We start from the raw sequence: 25,160 nt of genomic DNA, 5'->3' as shown, positions 1-25,160 counted from the left end.
TTCACTATAAACAGTTGTCTTTCTTTTTTTCCCTTTAGTCGTGCAGTGAAGTATCTCTTTGAGATTCTCAGTAGCTTTGATAGTGAGCAGCAGAGACTGTTTCTTCAGTTTGTGACTGGTAGTCCCAGGCTGCCAGTAGGAGGTAGGTTTTGTTCTGCTGTACATGAAATCAGAGTGACTGGTGTGTTTCAGGATAAGTGGATTACTTCAGTAAAGGGGAAATAATTGCTTATTTTATAGCTTTATGTTTTCTGTCTCTAGTTTTTGAATTGTCTGGATAGATGCAGGCAGAATGTCATGTATTTTGCATTCATCTCATCACTTCATTTGAGCAACTCTCTTGTGGTTACCATGAAGAATAGTTCAGACTTACTTTAAACAAAGAAAAAAATTCTTAGTACCAAATTTGTTTGATAAGGGGTGTGTATTTTAAACTGTGATGACAACAAAATGATGTATTGCTTCCTGGAAACATACGTTTTTACCTAGCAACAGCAACAGCCACCCTTTTGGCTGAATGTTTTGCAAGTAAAAACAATCTGTATCTTCATTACTTAAATTCTCCGCTTTTTCTAGTTAAAGGAATAATTTGTTACTTAAAACTTGATATTAAGGAAAAAGTAGTTCTTCAGCAGGGACGGTGTAGACAGGATTGAGGATTACAAGTACAAAAACCTTAGCTGGAGAAAATGAGATACAACAGTCATTAACTTCTGGTAATCTTAGGAACAGCACATAGAAATAATGTGTAGTGTTTTTAACACGTAAATAGAGGTGTCTCATTTCTTTCTTCCCCAATTAATGCTGGGAAGCTAATCTACAGAGAGGACTTTTGGCTCGCTCTATGGCCTTGTTAAGCCATATACTACACTTCTAGAAGCACAGACTGAGAACTCAGTTGTAAGATCTGTGTTTCTGTCACTGTCATTCTGAATCTCTTCTCTTGTTAACAGGCTTTCGAAGTTTGAATCCTCCACTGACAATTGTACGGAAGACATTTGAGTCTACAGAGAATCCAGATGACTTCTTACCCTCAGTAATGACTTGTGTGAACTATCTCAAATTGCCGGACTATTCAACTATTGAGATAATGCGTGAAAAACTCTTGATAGCTGCAAGAGAAGGGCAGCAGTCATTCCATCTTTCCTGATCGCAATGAAAAATGCAATGTCTGCCTGTTACAGCAAAAGAGAAACTCATGATTCTTTTCTAAATATATCACCTGAGTCAAGGAAACGTGTTACGCCTTCTTGTTGTAGAAAAACGGCTTGCAGATTATAAACAAAGACACTTGGTTGATATTCATTAAAGGCCCCTATGGACTTAAAATGTTCAGGCCCTAAAAAGTTGTTGTGACGAGGTTTCTTTAGCAAGTTCTTGTTTAAATTATCATTTATTTGACGAGTGAAGTTTTTAACTTGCTTTGCTGTGTGAAATTTAAAAAGGGATGTTTTTCCAGGCTGGAACAATAAATGTCGCTGTGCAGTTTAATACTGGGCTGTGTGTATCCATCTAGCTGAAGTCTGAAATTTTTCCTCCAAAGACAACTTTTGTACATAAGTACAGAAATTAAAATACACCATGTATTTGACAAATCTAGTTTAGTAGACTAGTTCTGTGTACCCTCACCTGCCTCTAATTTTACCCATCCTCATGTATTGTCTGATGTGCAATTCACTTGGTTCTTTTGTGTGCAACATTCGACAATTGTTACGTTTTGGTTTGCGTGAGCATTTAATTGCTCCATGCCTCTTTCTCTGATTAAGATAATTTAAATTTTACTGAAATCAAATATATATTGTCAATATAATTCAGCCTTTGTAACTAGGTAGAACCTTTCTTATAGCATAGTTTACTGTAGTGGTAGGAGATATACTGGTGGAAGTCTTCACCAGTCGGCGCTCTAGAGCTGTTTACACAGTGATTCAGGCAGCAGAGGCCTCTTACTAGAGGATGGAAAGAATTTCATGTAGTTCAAGCCCCAACAGTTTGGGCTGGCCAGTGTGTATTGTGGTAAGGCCAGAGCATTTTGAATTGATGTAAAGTTTTTTTAAAAGACAAATTAATTGTTTAATTCCCTGTTTGAGTAAACAGTTTTCTTGTTCTTGATCTCAGTTCTGGGTTACTTTTGTAGTTTATTTTTCTCCCCTCAGCGCTAGCTTGGATCAAACAGTTCAGCCTTTGTCTTTTGACACAGATAAAGCACCTGTAAGCAATGCTCTGTCCAACTGTTTTATGTGCTGATTTCTCAAATCTGCAATAATTTACTTCATCAGGTTAATGTTTTTACCTGAGTATAAATAAAAAAGTTTGCTTCACCTTTTTGTTCATAGTTTTGTACTGTATGCATAAAGTTCAATTGTGTAAATTGTAATATGCAAGTAAATCATCCTGAACCTACTCGGCTAACAGCCTGCAACTTGTGGATGATTTGCTGTTAAAACAAGACCTTTTAAGACCTCCAACTTAAAGGGAAATTATTTTTCCTGTTTCTGGGTTCAAAAAATGGGCGACTACATATCATCCTGCGATGCGCCTGCTATGTAGCCCATCTCTATGAAATACAATAGTTCATTACTTTTATTCAACTTTGAGAAATCAAAATTCATTTCAGTGCTTAGCAATTGTTAAGTTCTGGTTAATCAGGCTAGCATTTCCCCTAAGCTAACAATACCGAGTTTTCTTTTATCTAGCTGAAGAACTTGTACTTTCAGAATATGTATCTCAATCCATGTAATGGACGTTCTTACAGTGAACATTCACAGAATTACATGTAGTTGCTCGTACCAGTGCAACTGAAATGTAATGCAAATCTGTCATGAGCGTGAGTAGAATGTGAAATCCTTGCACAAAGAACATGATAACTGAACAGTTTCTTCTATGGTATTAAAACTGAAAGAAGGCGCTTCCCACTGTTCATACAATGGCAGTGCACAGTGCGGCGCAGTTTTCATAAAACTTCAAGGCAGTGTTTAAACTATGGACTGGTGTTTAAATTGTTCTGATAACTTGATCAAAACTGAGCACAAAGAAGTGTTTATAGTGTGTGGATAGCAATTTGTTCATTTTTTTAAGGTTCTATATTTTAAAAAAACTGACTTTTGTGTAAAAAAAAAAAAAAGCTAATATTTTGTATTAAAATATCATGTGTATTGATATTTTTTTACCCCTGTTGTCTCCCTCTAGAATCTGGCTTCCATTGACTTTCAGGTATTTTCAAATTTGATATAAAGCCACTCGTGTAACCCTGTTTCGCTGGGAAAATAAGTTGTTGGTTGCCTGTTTTAAAAGGAAGGAGGAAAAAATAGTACTTCTGATGGCAAGTGATTGATGTTGTTGTCCTGGCTGTCATTTGCAGTACAAGCCAAGGATGTAGCTGGCCTGAAAATAAATGTAAACCCCCTTAGGTGATACTTTCTTCCCACTGCTAGGGCAGCTTTTAGTGCAGTGGCAGAGAGTGGTCTGTCTTTAAAGGTAGCAGGCTGTAAGAATGGATTGAAGAGAGTTAGGTTGCATGGTTGCATTACTTCCTGAGTGGAGATGTCATAACTGAGAGTGGAGATGCAGCAGCGGGGTGGGGCAGAATGTTGCGTGTTGCCTCTTTTCAGGACCTTCCAAGGGAGAATTTTGCTAAAATGAGCTGTCGATGTGCTCTGCTGCCTGCTATGGACTGTAGCCTCAGAAGAATGTGTCATCGGTTTAGGAATGAGCTGGTTTCTGTACCTCTGTCTTACTTCTTAGATTTGAGCCTTTTTCTTAGTGTGGTAAAATTCAACTGGTTTTGGAGAACAATATTGGTTACAGAGCTGGATGAGTTTCACACCCTTCAGAATGATTTTATTGCTGCTGTCATCAGTTCACGAGGAAGGTGCCACACGAGCACTAACAGCTAATGTTGAGCAGTGTTTTCTTTTTGTAAGCAACATTTAATTAGTGCCATGTCTGAAATAAATTCAGTAAGTTATAGTAAAATATATATATAATAAATCCATAAAATAGTACAAGATTAGCTCAGAGCATGACTAAAATTCCCATGCCTGGTATCAATCTTATCAGGTGGTACAACTTCATGTGCAGACTGCTTGCATGTTGTAATTGGTGAGGATCTCCCTTCGAAAGAGACCTTCCACCGCATCTTTCTCCGTTACCCGCTTCCTTCAGCTACAAAGGTGGGTGCCTTGGTTGTGATGGCTGACACTCCAAGTACTTGGGCCAGTTCTCCAGCAGAGACAGGAGGTAAGTATGTCAGTCACCTGTGGAGTTCCTGGGCCTGTCCCACCTGTTCTCAGCAACCTATAGAGCAAGTTCTTGCTATGGTGCTAGAAGGAACGTGCTTCCAACTTGCTGTTTCTCTCCTGACTCACTTGGCTTTATATAGTGCTGCTCAGCTTAGTGGTTGGCTGCCCCAAGGGTGGGATTCACCTGCATGCAGTGCTCCACTAGCAGAATGGCCAACTGCACACTTGTGCTTTTCAACTGAACATCGTGTATTTATCAGCTGGGAAATGAATTACACAGCTGTGCTGTATGAGCTCAAAGACTTTCAGTGGGCTAATGTAGAATATGCCTTTACAGAAATACCTTGTCTGTGTAATCTGATACTGAGATGAGCCTGTATTGAGCAGATATCTGGTGGGGGCTGAGGATTTGGGGGAGAACTGGTTTAGGGTCTTTTTCCTTTGCTCTGTGCTCTTGGAATTGTGAAATCTTGAGCAGTAAGTGGAAGAACTAAGCAGTGTGTGAGCATGTATGTGTGAAGCAACAATGATGGGTCCAGCATTTTCAAGATACTAGGATAAAAGGGAATTCCAGATTGGTCTTGTAGTTGTGTTGTAGCAGCTCCTGCAAACACCTTTCTAAAAAAGGAATGCCTGGAAAAAAAACCTGAGAGGAGTTGAACATAATGGAGTCCCTGTCTCCCAGTTGAAAAGGTGAAAAGGGGAATTCCAACTGCTGTGACATCTTAATCATCTTAGGAAGGAAACTGTCCAGTTTAAGCTGTAAGTAGCAGGGGAGGCAGGAGGAGGCAACAAGTGTTAGGATTTCTTATGCATCCCCCCCTTCACCATCATCTCATATATCGGAAGCCGATAATGAAGTTACCTAAATGGTTATTTCCCAAAGATGCACATGAAAGAAAATGACTTGGCTTGATCTGACTGCAGCTCCTTTCCTTTTTTTTCCCTACTCCTTAGGACTTATATGCGGAAGGCTCTTTGACAGGCAGGTGGCGCAAACTGTGGTCCAGAAATAGATCAGCTGGTCTATGGGGGAGCACTTTTATTTCCCCACCTCTCCTACCAACCTGGTATTGCAGACCATTACTTTTTTCGGATGTGTTAAGAGACTTGGTTAAAAAATAGAAAAAGATTCCAACTGATTGCTTCCTTCATGAGGTCAGCATTTCCCACAGCCCCATCCTCTGCAGTGTATTTCTCATACAGCAGTATTTAATCTTTGTCCTCATTTGGTGGTATATTATGCTTAATTTACTGGTGTTACTAATGACTCAGGTGTCACGTTTGTTATCTCTTGGGCATGCAAAGAAGCAAGCCTTATTTAGCAATGCTAAAAGCACAAATGCTATTCAAAAAGAGACGAAAGAAGGATGGCAGTAAAGTTATTCAACAACAAAATTATTCCAGCTTTAGTAACACTGAATTCTGAGACCAAGCTTCCAATTTAAGGCCAGCAACATCACCTTTTCCTAGTAGGTCAGAAATGAGAGATAAAGGGATTGACTCGCTGGAGAGCAACTCCACTGAAAAGGGTTGAATTCAGGTCAGCAGTGTGCCCTAGCAGCAAAGAAAGGCAATAGCGTCCTGTGCTGCACTAACAGGAGAACAGCTGCTGGATTGAGAAGGGATTATCCCCCTCTGCTCCTCAGACCCGGAGGTTTCATGCAGCCTTCATCCCTGGGCTTTTAAAGACCCAACTGGATAAATCTGTTTTGCTAAAATGTGTTGTGGTTTTAAAGTTAGCTGATTGTATTTGGAACTTAAAAATGTATGCATGCATGTAACCAAGAATCAGAAAGAAGCTGATACTCATCAGAAAGTCTCACTCTGTTTTGTGCTGCAACAGAATCCTATCAATTTAGATTTAATATAATGAGTGTATATGCAGAGAGAAGATTTCTAAGTTTTCCAATTAAAATGAAGGGAAATAACTAAGGTTTCTGCAGCTGCAAATTGTGAGTAATTTTCAGCTTTGTAAGACTCCAACAGATAATTACAAGTCTTAATTGATTATAAGAGTAGTAAAATGAAGTTAAAAGGATTTAGCTTCCAGAAGTTTATTCTGGCATCTTAGTTGTCTTCAGTGCTCAGTGAAGTGATATTTACTGGTGTTCAGGAGTAGTTCTGGCTCGGAGTTTCTCTGTCACAGCAGGTAGTTGTCACCTCCAACTCCTTCCAGAATAAGCAGTTAAAATGATTTCACAGCAATTATGGAGATGCCATAATTCCACATACAGGATTTTCTAGAAAGAACAGCTTCTACAGGCATTGACAGAAAGTAACATCTTGAACTTGCCTGAAAATTGAAAGATTAGGTAAAATTAGGAATGTGCAATGCAAAAGTCCCGAAAAGTTCTGTTCCCTGTATGTAATTTGGATAGGGAAATGATAACCGTAATGCTTTATGCCTATGGTGGTGCTCCAGGTATCTCTAATCATTTGTATAATTAATTTCCTGCTTCATGATGTTACTGGCTAACTTTTGGCAATATCCACCTGCAAAATACATCTAACAAAAGGTTATCGTGTGGTTTACAGGGTTTTAGTTTTGATCCTGTGGGAAAAGAGATTCAGATGCACATTTTTTTCTGAGGGCACTATACACTGCAGCTCTCAAGTTATCAAATGTTAATTTGATACTGGTTTTTGACAGCAGTGGGATGCCTGATTTTGAGTTAACATAGTGTTAGCAGCTAGAGCTGAGAAGATCATGTAAGATTTCCCTTTGTATAGATGGTTGGATCTCTGTTAATACAAAAATGATTATTATAGTAAGAACACATATGCTTCATGACAAGACAAAATTGGCCCTTGCAGATAGTTCCTGTCTCAGGTACAGTTTCTGACAGCGCTGATCTTCTGAAATACTATATTTACTTCTTTTGTAAACACGGCTGGTAACATACAAGAGAAATTACTAAGCAGAACAGACAGCGTTACAACCAGTCCTTCAACTTGAATGTGGGAGCACCATTAGTAGTAGTACAATAAACTAAAATGCTCCCGGTTTCATATAGCTATGTTTCTTCTGTTAGCACTGTTATTGCTGCAATGTTCATTTTGCTACAGCTACCATCCCATTTTTGGTTTTCTATTCATGTTCTTTCACAGCTCATTTTGGTTTTTTTTAGTCATCTTGCACACAAGCACACTGAGTTGTAACCTCCATTCTACTGATTTACTTGCTTTATTTCTCTGCACTGGAGAAGGCTATTCCTGACCAAATGCCAGCCTAACACCACTTGTGTCCAGATGTTCAATACCACTAAGTCCAAAATACTGCTTTTAACCACACTTTTGGACGTTTTATTTATTTTAATACAACAATCCTTCCTGCCAGCATGGCCTCAAGAACAAGTTCATTCATAATGGATCTAAATACGCTGATGTTTTCTGCTTAGTGGGCTGCTTTGATCTATGTACTTTTTTCAATGGATGTACAGCCCGTACGTAATTGGTATTTTTGTTTAGCATCATTTTCCTAACCGGTCAAGACATCTTATTCACAATTGCTTTTTCACCATTAAAGGACTGATATACAATTTTTTAGTCCATGGCTTCACTTGTGTTAACAGTCTCTTTTTTGCATATATATTTCTTATCTCTTTTCTTCACCACATACAAAGTTTTCCCACAGTGAACCTGTGCTGGCTGCTCTCTTGTTTCTGGTTGTGTTAATGCCTTTCTTTGTATTGCGGATCCCCTGAACAACTGATATTTAAACTCTCACCTAAATAGCAACTATACTAATAAAGAGCAACCTAACTAAACCAGGAGGTTTTAAAAGAGCATATCAGTTGGGGGGGGGCACTTAAAGCATACAACTTCCCCTTGGGAGATCAGAGATCCTTGTTCCTCACTAAGTATTTAAACAGAGCAGAGAGATGAGGGGGGAAAAAAAAACCCTGCAAAATCTCCTTCCAGCCACCAGAGGATGAGAACTCCTACATCAAAATAAGTAGTTAAGCTGTAATGTAGCTTAGCTTATTAGTGTCTTAGATGCTAGAATTTGAATTGTATTATGTCTAATAAGTGTAAATGAAGCAGACAGCTCGAATCCTTGCTGACTATTTCAATTAGCAATTTGTTTGTGGAAGGCTGACTAAAATTATTTAAACTATGTGTATCAGAACATTAAAATGCATAAAAAGGCACAGCATTTTAGAGAAGCATTAGATAATTAGCTAAGCATAATATTTTCTGTTGTACAGTTAAATATTTATTTATGGAAATGAAATTTATAATGCAAACATTAGTTATATGTTCTGTAAAAAGAGAGGAGCACAGGTGACAGGCAGATGCCCTGCTTTGTTGGATGTGTTGAGTAGTTTAATTTTCCAGTTGTTCTCTTCTGCACGTACCACGATCCTGCATCAACACAACTCAGTATCTGGCCCAGCTGTCAGTCTTGGAACCGCTTTTTTTCCAGTGCTTACTTAAGCATATGAAGTATAGGACATAGGTTGGAGTTCCATCAGAATTAGTGAACCCTTTGGGGGTACAAAGAACAGGAGCTCAGTTGTCCTGTCCTTTATAAAGGTCAGCCAGGGGAGGAGCTTGAGCCAAGAGAAAGAGATGAGGTTAGAGAGCAGCACACCTTCCCAGCTTGTGCTGATGATTTTCTCTATGAGTTGGTCAAAGAACTCTACAAAGCTCGCTGTTAACAACTATCTTGGAAAGGCTGCATGGAGGAGGGGAAGTCCTGAGAGACTGCAAAAGGGCCGACATCTTTTGGCTGAACAGGAGGCCTTAGAATTACAGCACAGCTGCTTTAAAATCCAGGGCCACAGAATTCCAGGCTGTCCGTAGCAGCCATTTCAGAGCACTGAGAAGGTAGCAAGGAGACGAGGAGCAGCTTCTGCAGACTTATCAGCAACAAACCGTGTTGAGCCACGTTATTTTCTTGTAGAACAAGGCAGTAGGTTTTGTGAATGGAATGGAACAAACGATTGTTATAACTTGACGTGGCCACGGCCTTTGGCATTGATTGCCATCACATTCCTGGAACCAGCTGAGCAGATCAGGATTTTGTTTTTCTTACTGCACAAGAAGATAGCAAAAATTGTTTGGAAAAAATACTTAAAAGCAGCAAGAAGTGGTTCAGCTCCAAATTGGAAGAATGCCTTCCAGCTGCTTTTTTTCCCTTTTGTTTCCAGGGTCTGGCAGGGGTCACTAAGGAAGATGAGCTGTGGTGATAAAAACGGCAGTTTTCCTGGGCCAAAACACAAGAAGCCCTAATAAACGTTGTTAGAAAAAGGTAGCCTTAAGGAGCTGTAATATAACGAAGCAGCTTAATGCATGCACTGCCTAACTTTACTTGTGTGTATCACCGCAGTGCCTGCAGGTGGATGCAGCTCCGACCCGCCGCCATCTGGGACCGACGGGATCCGGCTCGGCTCCATCTGCACGGCCAGGTGAGTTCGGAGCGAGGCGAGCGGAGCCGGCAGGGGGAGCCAGCGCGGCACAGATGTGCGGCTGAAAGGTACCGGCGTAACCCAGGCAGCGAGGCGGCTCGTCAGGTAACGGAACAGCCACGGGAGTTCACCTCATTCTGGCTGCGGGGATCCGCTACGGCGTGCAGGTGGCGTCTCCCCCTCCTGCACTCCCGGCTCCATCAGCGTTGCCCGTCATTTCTGGCCCTGATGCGCCTTCAGCCATTACTTGTACGAGAAGCGCAGAGGTTTGCACAGGCTGTGCCCCAGTGCTGCCGCCAACGTTAGTTGCTATGGATTTTAATACTTGTGCCGAAGCAGCTGCCCGGAAGGTCGGGAAATGCAGCTAACCTTCACGCTGTCTGTTATCTGCTTCGCGGAGAAAACACAGAAGTTCACTTTTAAAAGCTTTTTATTCCCCCGTTCTACGGCTTAATGCTATATTCCTCTCCTTCGGCCCTTACCTATCTCTAGCAGCGGCGAGATGACACGTGTGAGCGCAGCAACAACCAAAAAGCGAACGCGAAGTTCTGCACCAGGGTTTGACTTACAGGGGCGTGCGCTGAACCCGGGGCGGTTCTTCCCCCCTCCTTTCCCCTCCTCCCCCCGTGCAGCAGCAGCAGCAGCAGCAGGAGGGCCGGGCACGCGCTCGGCTCCCGCTGCCCCGCGTCCGCGCGCCCCGCCCCGCGCCGTTGCAGCCCGGCTCCGTGTCCGGGCGGCGCTGCGGGCGGGCGGCTGCCCCCTGCCGGGCGCGGCGTCCGGCTCCTCCCCGCCCAGTCCCCGCCCGCACGTTGCCCGGGGAACGGGGGGTAGGGAGCAGCCGGGCGGCCGCCGCCTCCATCCATCCCTCCATCCGTCCCCTCCTTTTCTGCCCGCCGGTGCCCGCAGCGGAGCTGCACCCGCCCCGGCCGCCATGCCCCGAGCCGCCCCGCTGCTGCTGCTGCTGCTGCTCGCCCTGGCCCAGCGCCGCGCCTGCCTCCCCGGGCCGGCCACGGCCGCGCCCCCCGGCTCGGACCCGTGCCTCAGCCGGCCTTGCCGCAACAACGGCACCTGCTTCCCCGCCGCGCCCCGCCGCCTCCCGTCCGCGGCCGCTTACCGCTGCGCCTGCCCGCCGGGGGTCAGCGGCGCCTCCTGCCAGGTAAGGGCGGCCTCCGCGCCGCGTCCTCGCGCCCTCCCCTGCCCTTGGGCGTCCCCGCGCGGTCTGCGGGCGGCTCCGCTCCGTCCTCGGTCCGCCTCGCCCCGTTCGCGGGTACCTCCGTGTCCGTGCCGGCCGCGGGACGCGCATCGGGGCTACGGCTGCGCCCCGGCCGGGGAAGCGCTGCCGGCTCCGTGGGGGTCGGCTGGGGGAGCCCCGACCGTGCCGTCTGAGGGCGGTCGCCGAGGCACAGCCGGCGCTCTCCCTCGGTTCGGTATCGGTCGTTTCACGGTGGAAAGAACCGTCCGCGAAAGCTGTGCCGGACGCCGTCGCTCCGCCGCGTCTCGGTGCGGTGGCAGGTGCTCCTCGGGCGGCCCGGGCTGCTGCCGCTCCGACAGCCCGGGGAGCGCTGATGGCGTCAAACTGCCTTCCCGACACGCGCGGTCACTGCGGAGTGCGGGATACTCTGAAATCGCGTCGTCACCTGAAGGCATCTTTTTGTTTTGCCTGTAGCGCTGAGGAGGGAATGGCTGTGTTACCGCGTTCACAAAGCCAGAAGAACTTCATCTTCTGGGGAAAAGCGGGTGCGGGCACAGCGAGCTTTGGGCCCTGCGCGTGTGCGGGGCCGCGGTGTGTGCGTGACGGCAGCGCCGGACGGAGCGCGCGGGGCGGCTGCAGCGCCTCGGGGAGCGCTCTGTGCTCCGAACGGCTCCAGTGCAGGAGCTGATCATGCGAGGAAATACGCTTTTGTTATTATTATCGTGAGGGGATGGGGGGAGGGAGTAGGAGTGGGGGGATGTAGTAGCTGTTATTGGTTACCGTGGACCTAATCGTAAAGTTGAGTAGATGCGAGATCGCGCTCAGTGAGGACTCGCCGTGCAGGTGAATCCGAAGTCAGAGGGAAGGAGCAGCGCTGCGCTCCCGGTGCGGCACCTGCCTGGAGCGGCTCCACTGGGTCCGTGCAGCAACGAAAGTGAAAATATTAACGCTAATGAGATTCTGTGAAATCAGAGATTAAAGTGGATTAAATAGAGTTCTTTTCGGCTAATTTTAGCTGTCGGCCTCCTAAGAGTTTAGCGCGCTTCTGTCAGTACAAAGAGAAAGAGAGCGCTGCGCCTTTGCTCCTGCTCGCCGCTGTTAGGCTCCAGCATCCACATCCATGACTGAAAGATTAATGACCCTTTTAAAGACTTTGTAAAATGGAACGCTTGCTGGCATCCCGCCTCCTGCGAAGTGTTGTGTCTGGGGAGCCGGCTTTAATTGTTTCTTCAATACAGAGCGAGGCAAAATTTTCACAGCGGTTTTATTAACTAATGAGGAGAGGCTCACGGCGCTGTACGTTTGGTTTCTTATTATAAAGTACTGAGCAACGACTCTTGTTACAGAAACCGATAAACAAATGGATGTCACTTCTGGCTATTGTGTCAGCAGCTGAAGCGTGGGCATCAACTCTGAAATGTTAATAGGGTTTTGAAATGTAACCTCAATTAACTAGAGAGCAGGCAGGTTATTACTTAGTATGTAAGGAGATAACATAAGCACCTTGCTGATATCCACAGCTGAGGTTTTGCTCGTTTTATCAAAACTGAACATGAATGAATATTGTATGGATGCGTTAATTCACAGGTTTTGCTGTTATTCAGATGGAAGCAGCCATGTTCACTGATCCAACAGTAACAAATAAAAGGATTTTTAACCCTGTAGTCATATGAAGAAAGCTACGGGTCAGACCAAGCAGGTCAGTGGGATGTATATCTAGAGGTCACTTCTGAGGTTGTTATTGGGCAGTTGGACGTGGGAAGGCAATACCCAGAGGGAAAAAGGAGCAGTAATGGTTATGCTCCAATACCCGGATCATAGGAGGTAAGTTAAGTTTGTTGAAATTGGAGTTTTTTGGAGCTACAGCTGCCAAAAAAGACATGATTACTTTTGTGTTACTTCTTGTAGGGAAGGCAACATCTCTCTCCTTCTTCCCAATACATTAAGGCATAGAATGGAAGAAGAAGGTTCTAAATGTGCCTACAAACCAACCAGGTCCAACAAAATTATTAAGATAGAGAGACTGACAACAAAGCTTGAGATTGCCAAAAGATTTTGTCATTGAAGTTTTTCCTGTGACTGATTGTGATGCACTTGATGATGCTGATGCTGGCATGGTGAGAGAGGCAACGAATAATGTCATCATGTGCATGAGATACTTCTAAAGGTTAAGATAGAGCTTCCCTATCGACAAGTGAAGTGTTCAGTGTGGCCTTAATCCAATTCTATGACCTTGTGTTATAGTTGTTTTGGTAACTCATTATTTATATAACAAAAGCGATCTTAGTATATCCACGCCATGCATTATGCATGTCTGTGTGCATCAAGTTATTGAGGGTTTGGATATACTTTGTTTGACAAACTTCAAGATTGTTTTGTTACGGATCGTTTGGTTTCGTGTTAATGGTGACAGGGGGATGGTTGGGCTGGATGATCTCAGAGGTCTTTTCCAATCTTGGTGATTCTATGACTCTGTGTTGTGGGACCTTGCTGTATTTTAACTCCACTTCTTTTCCTGCATGTCATCTTTTCCCCCACTTCTCTGTGCCATATTTCTGGTCTATGTGAAGAATAAATAGAATCAGTGTGTTGAGGGATCTTAAACTTTGGGCTGAGCAGAGAAATTGCAAAAATTGCAGTGAATTTGGGTGCCTTTATGCAGGAAATTGTCCAGTTCTCAGCTTTATAGTGAGAAAATTGGGATTAAATCAATTGAAATAACTTTAATAGCTGTCACGTTGTTCATGCTGACACACTCCTTAAACTTTTACATGTGTTTTCTTTGAGAATTCATCTTTAACCCTCATTTCTAACCGCTGGTCTATTGACTCTTGTGCTGTTTCAAATCCCATGTATAACCCAACACAATTATTCTTCTCAGTCAGGAGAAAAATTGATCTGTGTTGGTGGCTTTCATAGCAATTATAGAGGCGTGAGGTGCAAACTAAACAGAAAATGAAAAACTTCATGGTAAACTCAGTTATTTGCTTAAAAATGCAAAATCTGAACAGAGTTAATTGCATTAATTTGCACTGTGGTTATTTGGTTCAATACTAATTTCATTAACAGATTTGTGAAAGGAAACATTAGTTCAACCATTTTGAACTACTATCATGCATACTTGTCTTTTGTTACTTCTTCCCCCGCCCCTTTGATTGACAGTTTTCCTCCCTCTTTTCCCTCAGTACTTCATAGGTTCACAGTTTGTGCCAGCAGCAGAAGCTATAGGACAGGAGCAGTGTCTGAGCTGTGCACAGCCTGCCCAGCGCTCTGCCTGCAGTTCTTTGCTGTGCACTCCTAATGCTGTGTTGGACCCTTTTACTACCGAGAGCAGTGTGCTGGCCGCTGTTGCAGCTGCTGTTGGTTTAGTGTTGAAATAAGTATTTTAGTAGCAATAAGAGAGGGATTATTATTTCTTGACTCAGTGGTCTAATGCTTCTGAATAAACAGCATGAAATTTCATTGGCCAGGTTATTTCAGGTTTCACTAGACAGTGCTGTGCAAAGGGGCATCTAACTGCTAAATCACCTTTATGTCACTATCCTGATTAATTCTTCATGAGCTCCTGTTTTCTATTAAGTGCTGACATCGCTAATGAAAGGTCTCTAAATAATCCTTCACAATGAGTTCTATAGCATATTTAAAAAGCTATTATTTCTCTGTTCTCATTAATGAAGGGCATATTCTTAGATATGTCTATTGTGATGCAAGTGTTTTGTGCCGGTGGCCACTCTGTTCTCTCTTCTGTCTTTAGCAAGAGTAAATTGTGCAGTTAGTGGAAGCCCTGGAGCCTTGCTTTGTCTGAGTGCAGTTGGGCTTTAGTTCTGAGCTACCTGGTCACTTCCTGCTGACAGACTGAACTATCACAGTGCTTTTGAGTTGATGAAGTTAAATATTTGCATTGATGCCTGTACTGTGCACGGAAAGTGGCTGTGGGAGCTCAGTTTGCTTCTCTTGGAGAAGATGAAGCTATGTGCCATCTTCAGCTTCATAATGGGTGGCCATAGAGAAGAAGCAAGGCTGTTCTGAGGTGCAGTTACAACAAGGACGAGAAGTGGCAGACACACGCATTAGAGTAGGGAAAATTCTGTTTAAATTGAAGAAAAACATTTCTTGCAATGATGGAGGCCAAGTGTTGGAACAGGTACTTGGAATGGTTGTAGGATCTTCTTCCTTGGAGATTCAGGGCCTTGAGGGGCCAACTGCCCCAACTGCCCGAGTGTTTGATTCTCCATTGAGTTAGAGAATCCCTCGTGCCCCTTCCCACCTACAACCATTTCAGTGAGTTTTTGTGCTATCCAGGTACCTCACAAGCTGTGACATGAGCTGCCAGGCAAACGAATGAATTTCTACAAGCTTGCAATCAAGTAACAGCTCTGGGGTACGGTAGCACAAAAAAACTGAAAATGAAAAATAATTTAACATCTTTAAATTTAATAATTTAACTTTTCTTTTTTTCTTTTTTTTTTTTCTTAATTATTTTTTCCCTTCAGTGGTAGTAAAAATATGTTTTCAGTCCGGAGTTCTCGCTTTTCAGATCAGCATCTTGAAGTACATTGTGTGATAATTTGTAAGAGAAATATAATTCAGCAATTTCCAAAGCAGTTGTTCAGGAGCTGTGCTGTAATTCTTGCCATGGGATCTAAAGAAATTATTCTACATTTCTGTAGAATAAAACGGTAGTGATTTAATAACCCAAATAGTTTGGGTATTTTTACCTGTGCACTTCACTGCTGTGAGTCTTTGTGGTCTGTGGATGTTTCTGTTATCTGCTTAAAACCTACAATTGTTTTACTTTCCTTTGAAATACTTAACTTGATATTGCTATTTGTATATCTGTAGCTTTGAAAATGCTTTTTAGTGGAGCAGACTCCCGATTTGCTAGGAAAATAACAGGAGAATGCTTTATCTTGAATGCAAGATAAGAAACAGAATATAGATGGTGAAACAAAGACATGAGAATATCGCTCAAACAGTGAAGCTGTATGACTTGATTTGGTATTACAGGAGGCAGTTCCTCTCTCTTTGAGGACTCTCATAGGATTTTTCACATATTGCCTGTAATGGAAGTACTACTTTGAGATTATTACATCCAGAGTTGGCATTTAGCAGGATTTCAGCTTCATTGTGTGATCAGGCCAGATGTCTTAAAAGATGATGAGAGAAATTTCATTTAAATAGGCAAACGTGAGTGTGTGGAAAACAGTGTCCACATAGCTCTAAAGAGAGCTGAGGTCTTAATTGGCACGGAAGGTTCTCTCATAGCTCATGCTGTTGTTACTAAACATCAAGTCTGCCATTTATTCCTAGTAATGTTTTTGGCTGTCATACTTCCATGTTCCAATGAATCTCACAGATGAATTGTGTGGAAAAAAGTCATTTTATTAGCTTTTATTTTTCTGTCTGTCAATTTAATTGAATTCCCTTGTCTGTGTGTATGTTTTTTTTTTCCTGTTAAAAGTGGCTTATTCCATTCTTCTCTGTGCCTGTAATGAACATCATTTTTCTTTCCTACAGTATCCTTCCTTCCTGAGCTGAATGGATTGAGCTGATAACAAATTCCTGTTGATTAACACTTAATCTAAATACAGTCTGTTGAATTCAATAATGCTGAATCCCATTCTTTATGTATGCTGGGAGGTTCCCTGTTTTTTGACTACTGCATTTGAGGGGAGTCTTCAACAGTATTCCTCTTCCTTTGTTGTTGTTGTTGCTGTTGTTAATGGAAGTGAACTGAGCTGTTCAGTTCACCTCTCCTAGTTGTGTCTGATTGTGGAGCGCTGTTTCCAAAATGAAGATATCCATACTTGAAGTGCATCCATACCAACTGAGAGCTCTCTGGTTGGCATAAGTAGGAATAACTTCATTACAGATGTCTCAGTGGCATTTGGATCAAAATCTGAAGGTAAAAACACTTCAGTATGAGCATTGTACGACATCATTTATTGTTTTAAATTGGCTACTTTCCAACAGAAGTTTTGTCTGACTTTCTGTTTTGATATATTTTTGCCTATTTATGACATATAGGAATAATGTCAATACTAAAATAAATACCTCCTGGTCAGAACCTTCTAACTCACCAATGTGAGCTGAATAAAACATAATTTCTAATTGGATTATTTGGAAAAAAATCTTCAATAGCAATACAGTTCTTGCAGTTTTCCAGCACTTCTGGACACCAGAAATGCACTTGAAGATATAAATTAAGAAAAATAATGCTCGCTTGATAGGAGAATTAATTAACTTGTTCTGTTGGTAAAGTATAGCCTTTCACAGGGAAGCACTCTTGCTTTCAAAAGCTGATTTGCAGTCCCCATGTAAGCAGCTATGCATACTACTGCCCCATATAGTTTTTCAGCTTTGCATTGTTTTGTTTTACATTTCACAGCCTGTAGTAAGCGTAGCCATTGCACTGCATTATTCAGTATTCCGTTCTGCTGTAACTCTGACTGAAGTGTACAGTTATGGAAGTGAAATAGTGTGACTGGGGGTTGGAGAACCAGGGCTTGGTGCTTGGGCTTCTCACTGCAAAACTTCTGCATTCTTATATTTCTCGTCTATGAGCTAAGATAACTGGGGGTCTGTAAAGGCTGGTTTGTACACTGTAATTAAGCTTTGTGTTTAAATGCTGGCCTGAATTATGTGTCAGTGGCATATCAGAATATATTTAAGTTGCACGGACCAAAAGCCTTACTGAAAACAAACTTTAAACCTTGAGAGTACCGTGTTCTGCAAAGCACTGAGCTGGCACTCTACTGGTTAATTGCCCTTTCTAATGTTCTTTCACTTGGGAAACAGAAACGTTAGATCAGTGATCAGTATTACAAAGACTTCTGTAGCAAAGGCCGGTGTGAAAAAGTTTTTGAAGGAGGTAAGAATGGGATCCTATTTAAGCATGGAAGTAGGACTGTTGTGCTGAGGTGAGGTTACTGAATATGGATGATTTGGGGAACTTTGTTGTACTTGATGCATTAGTTACAACAGCAGCTGCCGTAACAAGATACGGTTCGTTTTATTTACAACAAACCTCACTTTCAGTCCAAGATGCCCTTTGTGATCCTTCGTACTGGGCCTACTAAAACTAAAACGTGTTGACAAACGCACGAGAGAGAGAATCGTATCTACAGAAGCCGTGATTACCTTGCAGGGAGACCCTTGTGCTGAGGTGGAGGAATGCCGACTAATCCTCACTGAGCATAAGTGCTCAACATGCAAATCATTTAAAGCTGCGCAGATAATGTCAAAACGGAGCAGAAGCTTTTAGAACGCTGTGCTCTTCAGTAAGCGTTACTTCATCCCTTGGAAGCAGCTTCTGATAACTTCATTTACAAGGCAGAAATAGGACCCCAACAGAGAGGGGCAGCAGAAGTGATTAGAGGGCGTGGAAGGATTTGGATAACCTGGAAGAAACAACTGGTTGACTTCTTTGTGTAGAGAAAGCCAAGAAGAGTCTGAATAAAAGGTAATCTTGTAGCAAGGCCAATGCTTTACCAATCAGACAAGGAGAATGAGAAGTTCTTCAGGGCAGCAGGTAGTTATCATCTAATATGGCTACAGGGACTATATGGACAATTTTCTACAGTCTTCCAGACCTGATATGTTACTGTTAATTTGTGAGCTAAGCACCTTCCGTGTTAAGAGCCCTAATTCCACTGTCTGTGATGAGAGAGGTGTTTTCTGGCGCCTATTGTCATTATAGAGCATTAAAATTGTGTTCTTGGGTGTGGGTCTGAGAAACATTCTCATCTGAATATGGCTTGGAACTTCAGTGAGCAGAGTTATGTGAGGATTCCTGCCATAGGTACGGTCTGCAGGACAAGGTACTTATGTTCATCTTTAAGGCTACAGCATACTTCATGATGATGTCATGTGTAATAAATGAAGAAAATGGTGTTGAGTCCTCTGGGAAATTAATATGTTTAATTGAGGGAGGGACAAATTAAGATTTAATTTGTATAACTGTAATAGGATCCAAACGTTAAAATTTGGCTGGTTATTGCCTCTTAAAAGTAGTGGAAAAATACTGGGTTAAAGTGATGGATATGTTTGATAATTTTCTGAGGATGCAGAATGTGGCTGGTAAAGAGTATGCTGAAGCGTGGAGCATCTTCTTGAAGGACCACTTAAGGCTCCATGATGATGGCTCTTAAAGGTGAAGTAAACTCAAGTCATTATGTTTACTTCTTCAAAGACAAAGGAAGTTTAGAGCTAGTTATCTCAGTAACCATTTGAGCTTGGTTTTCTCAGTGTTCCTGCAATGTGCCTGAGAACTTCTGTAAGGTGAGTGAACTCTGGAGCTGTGCTGTTTGCTTCCAAAATCCCTTCCACCCCAGCGAGATGTCGTTCTTTGCAACAATTTGATGTTTTTTGCAGGCAAATGAGAAATCATAGTTCAGTAGTTACAGTGATTTTTTGCCTTTTCTGGATGGGTGATGATTTATCGGATGTGGGTAAACCCTGTGATTATTAAGTTCTGCTATCAGCGGTATGGAACAGATCTCTGTAAGGGCCCAAATTTCTCTGTATTTAATTTAGGAATATAGAGAATTTTCTGTTAGTAAAACATAGTAGGGAGTGATTTAGCCTTAATGTTTATATGAGAAAGAATCAATTGAAATACATACTGAAATGACGCCTATGCTAGTGGATCTTACTATGGAAATGACATAAGGTGTATGTAAATACAGCATCTTTGTTGCTTTCTGTGTTATGCAAATGCTTTTCACTTTGTGATCAGTACTGCAGCAACTTCCAGTGAGGGGTTTCTTGTTCTGAGGATACTTTTCTTTTCAAGTATACACTTATGTTCAGTTCTGTTTTGTGCTCTCAGATGTTTTAAGCTCCTTGCCTGGAGTGTGAAAGTAAGCCCTGTTTGGGCCCTTTACCACAAGCAGCTGCTGGCTGATGGAAGCTCTTCCAAGCTGCTTAATACAGGGCACAGCAGTTGTGTGATGCTAGGAAATATTCAAATTATTCTAGACTTTTAAATTCTTTTCTGTGACTTTGAGGGCAGAGCTGCATCTCAGAGCTTCAGGGTGCTGAGTTCCACGTCTTTGAGTAGAACAGAGGGAGGCTTTGCTGGAAAGCTTCCAGCATGAACAGATCTGTGACGTGGCCTCTTCAGATCAGAGGTGCCAGCATAAAACTCTTTGTACTCAACAAACTGGTGTTTTCTGATAAACAGTATGTTCAGACAGAAGTTTCTAACTCCAAGAAGCACAGTTGAGTGATTTTTAGGGAGAGAATTTTCTCTAATTTTTCATGGTGTACTTAGAGATTGCCTCATCTAATCTAACCTTGGAGGTGATTGTGAAACTGTAGAGTATCACTTGCTGACCTTCAGAGTTTATTTTTTGGTGGCATTTTGAAGTAGATGTTTTCTTTGTCTTTTTTCGAGGGAATTGTAAAGGTTTTATGGTGATTTTTGGAAAAAAAATCACAAAAGCAAGACAGAAAAGATCTGGGTGTTAATTTACTACCCATATTATTGTGTTCACATTATTAATTCTATTAATGCTCATGCTAAAAGCTTGATGTGTACCCCAAGAAGGCCAATTTCATCCTGGGATGCTTTACAAGAGGTGGCAGCAGGATGTGGGAGGTGATTGTTCCCCTCTGCTCTGCCACTGTGAGGCCCCATCTGCAGTACGGTGTCCAAGTCCATTTTCCCTCCTGCCAAGAAGGATGTGGATGTGGGTCTGGTGGAGGGCTGTGAAGATGAGCAGAGGGCTGGAGCACCTGTCCTATGAAGAGAGCTCAATGATCTTTAATGTCTCTTCCAACCCAAGTCATTCTATGATTTTGTGTTGTTCTACACAAGTCCATTTGAGAAGGCTTATGTGTGTTTATTGCATAGTACCACTATGTAAGTATGCACTCAGACCGATGTCTTAAAGTAGCTCATACTCTGCAAATTCATCAGCTGCTTTATGCTCTAGTAACTTGCTTGCGTGCCTGCATATTTATGGAAATACATGTCAATGAAACTAATTCTTAAAATCCAAAAATGCTGCCAGTTGGAGGTGGGATGAACAACATATCATCATTTTGACAGAGCCGAGATGATGTAGGTGTTGTGTATTTGGAAGTTAAAAGCCAGTGGTTTACTTTCTTTAATAAAACATTTAGTTGTCTGTTCCGTACTTGCTTTTTCATTGCTCCGAATTCTTTTCTGTCCTATAAATCTCAACCTACCTCAGTCTAGCTGGTTTTCAGTTATTGACCTTCACCCTTCTCTAACTCTGTCTTCCCAGGGTTCTAACAAAAAAAAAAAAAAAAAGTCACATGGAAAAATTGCTGATGGAGTTTGTATCTCTTATTTTGAAGTAATTTGTTTTCTTTCCTTCTAAAGGCAGTAGTGCCAATCCCAAAGGAATTAAAAGTGAGATAGGGATGTTTCAGTGCAGCAACTGATCTGGCTGCCATCCCTGAATTGAGGGATGAGCAGAATATCAAGTCATTCATAGTCTCTTTAGGCCTCATGGAGTAAATGGGATCAAGAGAAGTATGGAGTATGATTCTGTGTGTCTGCATTTATTATTTTAATAAAGACAAACTCAGAAAGAAAGGACAAAGTTTAGACATCATTGGCTGAATCTGGAGCTTGCATGACAGATAAACTGAAGCATTCGGTATAGACAGGCTTAATAGAATGAGGAAATCAATAAATTCGGGCTTAATCACGCAGCACTTGTGGCCATGTTCTGGAATGTGGCAGTTAAAGGGGCTTTGATTTACGTACTAAATATACTCTGAGCAATGGAAGAGTTCAGTGCTCTGTTTGCTAGTGTTGAAGTGAAGAACTAGGTCCTACTCTGTCATCCTCATGTACAGCAGTGCTCCAGAACCACCATGCTACCCTTGCTTTGGCCTTTTCAGTGTTTGGAATAATGTAGAAGACACTATAGCTGGATGAGGCTAGAGTTACCGGTGACTAGGAGAAGGCAGTATATTTGAAATTATTTCAACATATGTTTTTTCTGGTTTTATTCTACCTTTATAAGAATGACAACTGTTCAGTGCCTGGTTATTGCAAGGCCCATAAGGCTGAAGAAGCCTGATGACTTCTTTTCTTGCTCAAATTGCATTTTTATTTCAGTACTGACAATTCCTTGGCTAAAAGCAAACGTGATAGTTGGTGAATTCACATGCTGCAGCTGAGAGAATTTGACTGTGACCTTATCTTCTGCACCTGCTTGTATTCCAGGTCTGAAAGAAATGCTTTAACGATGCTGCAGTGTTCCAGGTGTTCCTTTATCTTTCTCAGACATGTGGGTATAAAAGGACTGTGAATTTCTGTGTTCCTATTATATGTTGTGTACCATTGTTCAAGTGGATTCAGCAACCCAAATTATTTTTACAGCTGTCTGTATGGATTTCTAAATTTTACACCTTTTTAAAACAGCCTTAGGCTATAATGCAGATATTTAGACATCTGGCATAGGATGACATAAAAATAGTAATAGCATAGATAAAATAATAAAAGTATATGAAATGTTGCCATTACAATATGAACTGGAATATACAAGGATTAGATTTGTGACCAGGATGATGTCACTTATTAATATGTGGCATAAGATATGTGCTGACCGTATTCGTTTGGTGGGCTATTTGAATGTTCTCAAATTACATGAGTTAAAGGAAGAATCAGTCTCATTTACATACTTCTAAGTGTACATTTACACTTCCTAAGTGTAAGGAACTGTTTTTGAGGCTGTAAAGTTAGATGCAAAATATAAGGTTATTTTAATTGTTGCTCTTATTTTAGAGAAAAGAAGCTATTTTTCTCATTGCTGGTGGCTTTCCAAGTGTAACAATACTTTATTCTCTCTTTTCTGTAGCAAATGTGATTTGTTATAAATGACTAAAATACTATGGGTTCTCTTACTGTGCTGTGATTCAGCTTCTTGCTATCTTCTAGTTAAATACACAGCACAGTATCTTAACTCAGTGCACCTGTGTACCCTTTTTGGAAAAGATTTTCAGAGACTTACTATTGAAGCTGTGATTGGTTGTTCAGGTTCTCTGTAATGACTTCATTTGTTTTCCCCACGGCAAGATAGTGGGTTTTGGCTCCATGTTTAGTTGCAGCAAGGTCTTCATTTAGTCCTCCTCCATGAACTGTTCATCTGGTTTGTCTTAAGTTTTGTGGGTTAGTTCTGTGTCCCTGGAAATGTTTCCCTCTGTAGTCAATAAACTTCTGAAATTGCTCAGTAAACTCTTCTCATTATCACAGAACATTTTTCCTCTGTAGTTGTGGGCACACCAAAGGCACGCTTCACTTTTGCTTATATTGCAGGTTTTATTTGTGCACCTGTGACAATGCAGAAGGTCTTCTGTCTTCTGCAGGTTAATTTGCTTGACCTCCTCATCTGCTTGTATGTGTTTTTGGAACTGTATACAGGAGGGCATGGTGTACTGCTAAAACTGTAGTGGGGCTTTTTTCTGCTCGTATTCTACTTTCCATTCCCTTTGTTATTGGGAAATAGCACGTTCCACATGGAAAAATAATCTCAGGGCACTGTTGAGGGTCACGTGGAGTCACCTACATTTGTCTACATAGAGCCAAGCTTTATTTAGAATGGCTAATGCTGATCAGGAGCTAACAGAGCTCCTGACTCCCTGCCAACTCCATGCACAATTACTCTGGTCCCTGGAGTGTGGTGCCGAGGCACTGCAGCTGACTGGTAATGCAGCATCATGCCAGAATTAACCCTGCTGAGCCAGCTCCAATGTTTTCCCTTCCACAATCTGGTTAATTTCCACCCTGAAAAATCTGCTAGCAAGCAAAAATCAACCAGAGTCATAAAACTGTCCACATGAAATTCCTCTCATTATGTATGGATATGGTCTAGTTCTAATTTTGTATCCTAGGAGCATGCTCCTTTCTAATTACAGTAACTCACAGCTGCAGAAATCTTTTTCTGTTCATCGCTGCCAGGCTGCTCAGTCCTTTTGCTCCCAGCTGAATGGCTACAGATTACGAAAGTCAGTATTTGAATGTCAGCAAATCACCTCCTTGGGACGTGGTTGAAGTCGATAAATCTTCTTTGGCTGCTGGGTTTTGCAAATAGTTTTTGGAAGGTGGAATCATTTTTGAGGGATGTAGATTTGTGTCTGTTTCTCCTTCCTCCTTCCCCTGGATCTCACACCAGTGGTGACTTCTGTCACCGGTCACTGGTCACTGCACAGAATGACCCTTCTCTGGGTGAATCTCCTTACAGTCTGCATGTGCATTCCCTGAGAAGAAGCCAGTCTTGGTGTGCAATGGCTTAAACAGCCTCACTGTGGGTAGACCGGAGCCACACAAAGTAGATTTTGTACAATCCTGTGTTACATGCAGTAAGTTTAGTTGCAGAGGATCTGGGTTGGCTGAACTGCCACGGAACACAAGTGCTTATAATGAGCTTTGAAAGCTCTTGTGCACAAAGTATGTGTTAGCATTTTTTCATTAATTAGCAAATTAGAAATACCTCACAATTTTTAAACAAATTATGCAACATTTAGGAATGAGGACATAATATGTGTTTGTGTAAGATGCAATTAATTAGATAAGCAGCTTTGTATAGGTATACCTTGATAGCCATTGATAGTCTCTGTTGATATCAAGCAGTTTTGAACTGTAGTCACCTGTTTCTGAGTGTCATCTATTCTGTAGAAAAACAGATCAAAACTGAAAGTAGATTAAAGCTAAAGAAATAATAGTTTCTTAATTTCAGGTTCAGTAATATATGTGCTTTGGTTTAGAATGTCCGTACATCAGTCAGTGTCCTGGCAATACGTCTGGGACATCTTTGACAAGACTTCCTACTTCTATGTCAGTTCAGCCCTTTGTCCAATTGGTAAGACCAGTATAAGTATCCATTAGTATCTGTTTTGAGGATGGTCCCAACAGACTTCTGGTGTCTATCTAGGGAAGTCACCAAATAACCCTTTCATTTCCATAACTGTAGGTGTCTATGAGGTTGCACTAAAGTACATCCTACTCATTAGTCTTTAGCTCTTTCAAACTGCCCTTAGCAATTCAAGATTCATCCTGAATATGGGTGGCTCATTATTTACACAAGCTTCAGTTTATCTGACTTCTAAAATTTAAGTAACAGTATTAAAATTGTTTTGTGCTACAGTGAAAAACACTGAATGAAAAGCATCTTTAATTTATCTTGAACTGTAATTAAACTTTCTTTGAAATACAAAATCTTATTCCTGTAATGAATGCGCTCCTTTGTCCATCTATTTTTCCATTTTGTCTGTACATATAATTCTGAAAAAAACAAAATTTCTCTGTTGCTGCTAGAAATAGATCCCCGTGGTAAT

At 41.8% G+C, this 25,160-nt stretch overlaps 2 protein-coding genes across 9 annotated transcripts in view; both read left to right on the top strand.

Moving 5' to 3' along the window:
- The window catches only part of TRIP12 (thyroid hormone receptor interactor 12), a 65,297-nt gene extending 62,146 nt beyond the window's left edge, over window positions 1–3,151 (top strand). For all 8 annotated transcript variants that reach the window (XM_072344596.1, XM_072344595.1, XM_072344594.1 and 5 more), the window contains 2 exons: window positions 39–142; window positions 954–3,151. In XM_072344596.1, coding sequence (XP_072200697.1) covers window positions 39–142; window positions 954–1,150 — 301 coding nt within the window. In that variant the 3' untranslated portion in view covers window positions 1,151–3,151. The remainder of the gene's footprint in view (window positions 1–38; window positions 143–953) is intronic.
- Window positions 3,152–10,434: 7,283 nt separating this feature from the next.
- DNER (delta/notch like EGF repeat containing) overlaps window positions 10,435–25,160 on the top strand; it is a 97,517-nt gene continuing 82,791 nt past the window's right edge. Inside the window, exon 1 of the mRNA XM_072344597.1 lies at window positions 10,435–10,808. Within this exon, the coding sequence (XP_072200698.1) occupies window positions 10,584–10,808 (225 nt within the window). The 5' untranslated portion in view covers window positions 10,435–10,583. The remainder of the gene's footprint in view (window positions 10,809–25,160) is intronic.

This window comes from Excalfactoria chinensis, chromosome 9 (assembly GCF_039878825.1).
Source record: "Excalfactoria chinensis isolate bCotChi1 chromosome 9, bCotChi1.hap2, whole genome shotgun sequence".
Classification (NCBI taxonomy): domain Eukaryota; kingdom Metazoa; phylum Chordata; class Aves; order Galliformes; family Phasianidae; genus Excalfactoria; species Excalfactoria chinensis.
Note: the sequence above shows the minus strand (reverse complement) of the source record. Positions and strands in the feature narration are given on the sequence as shown.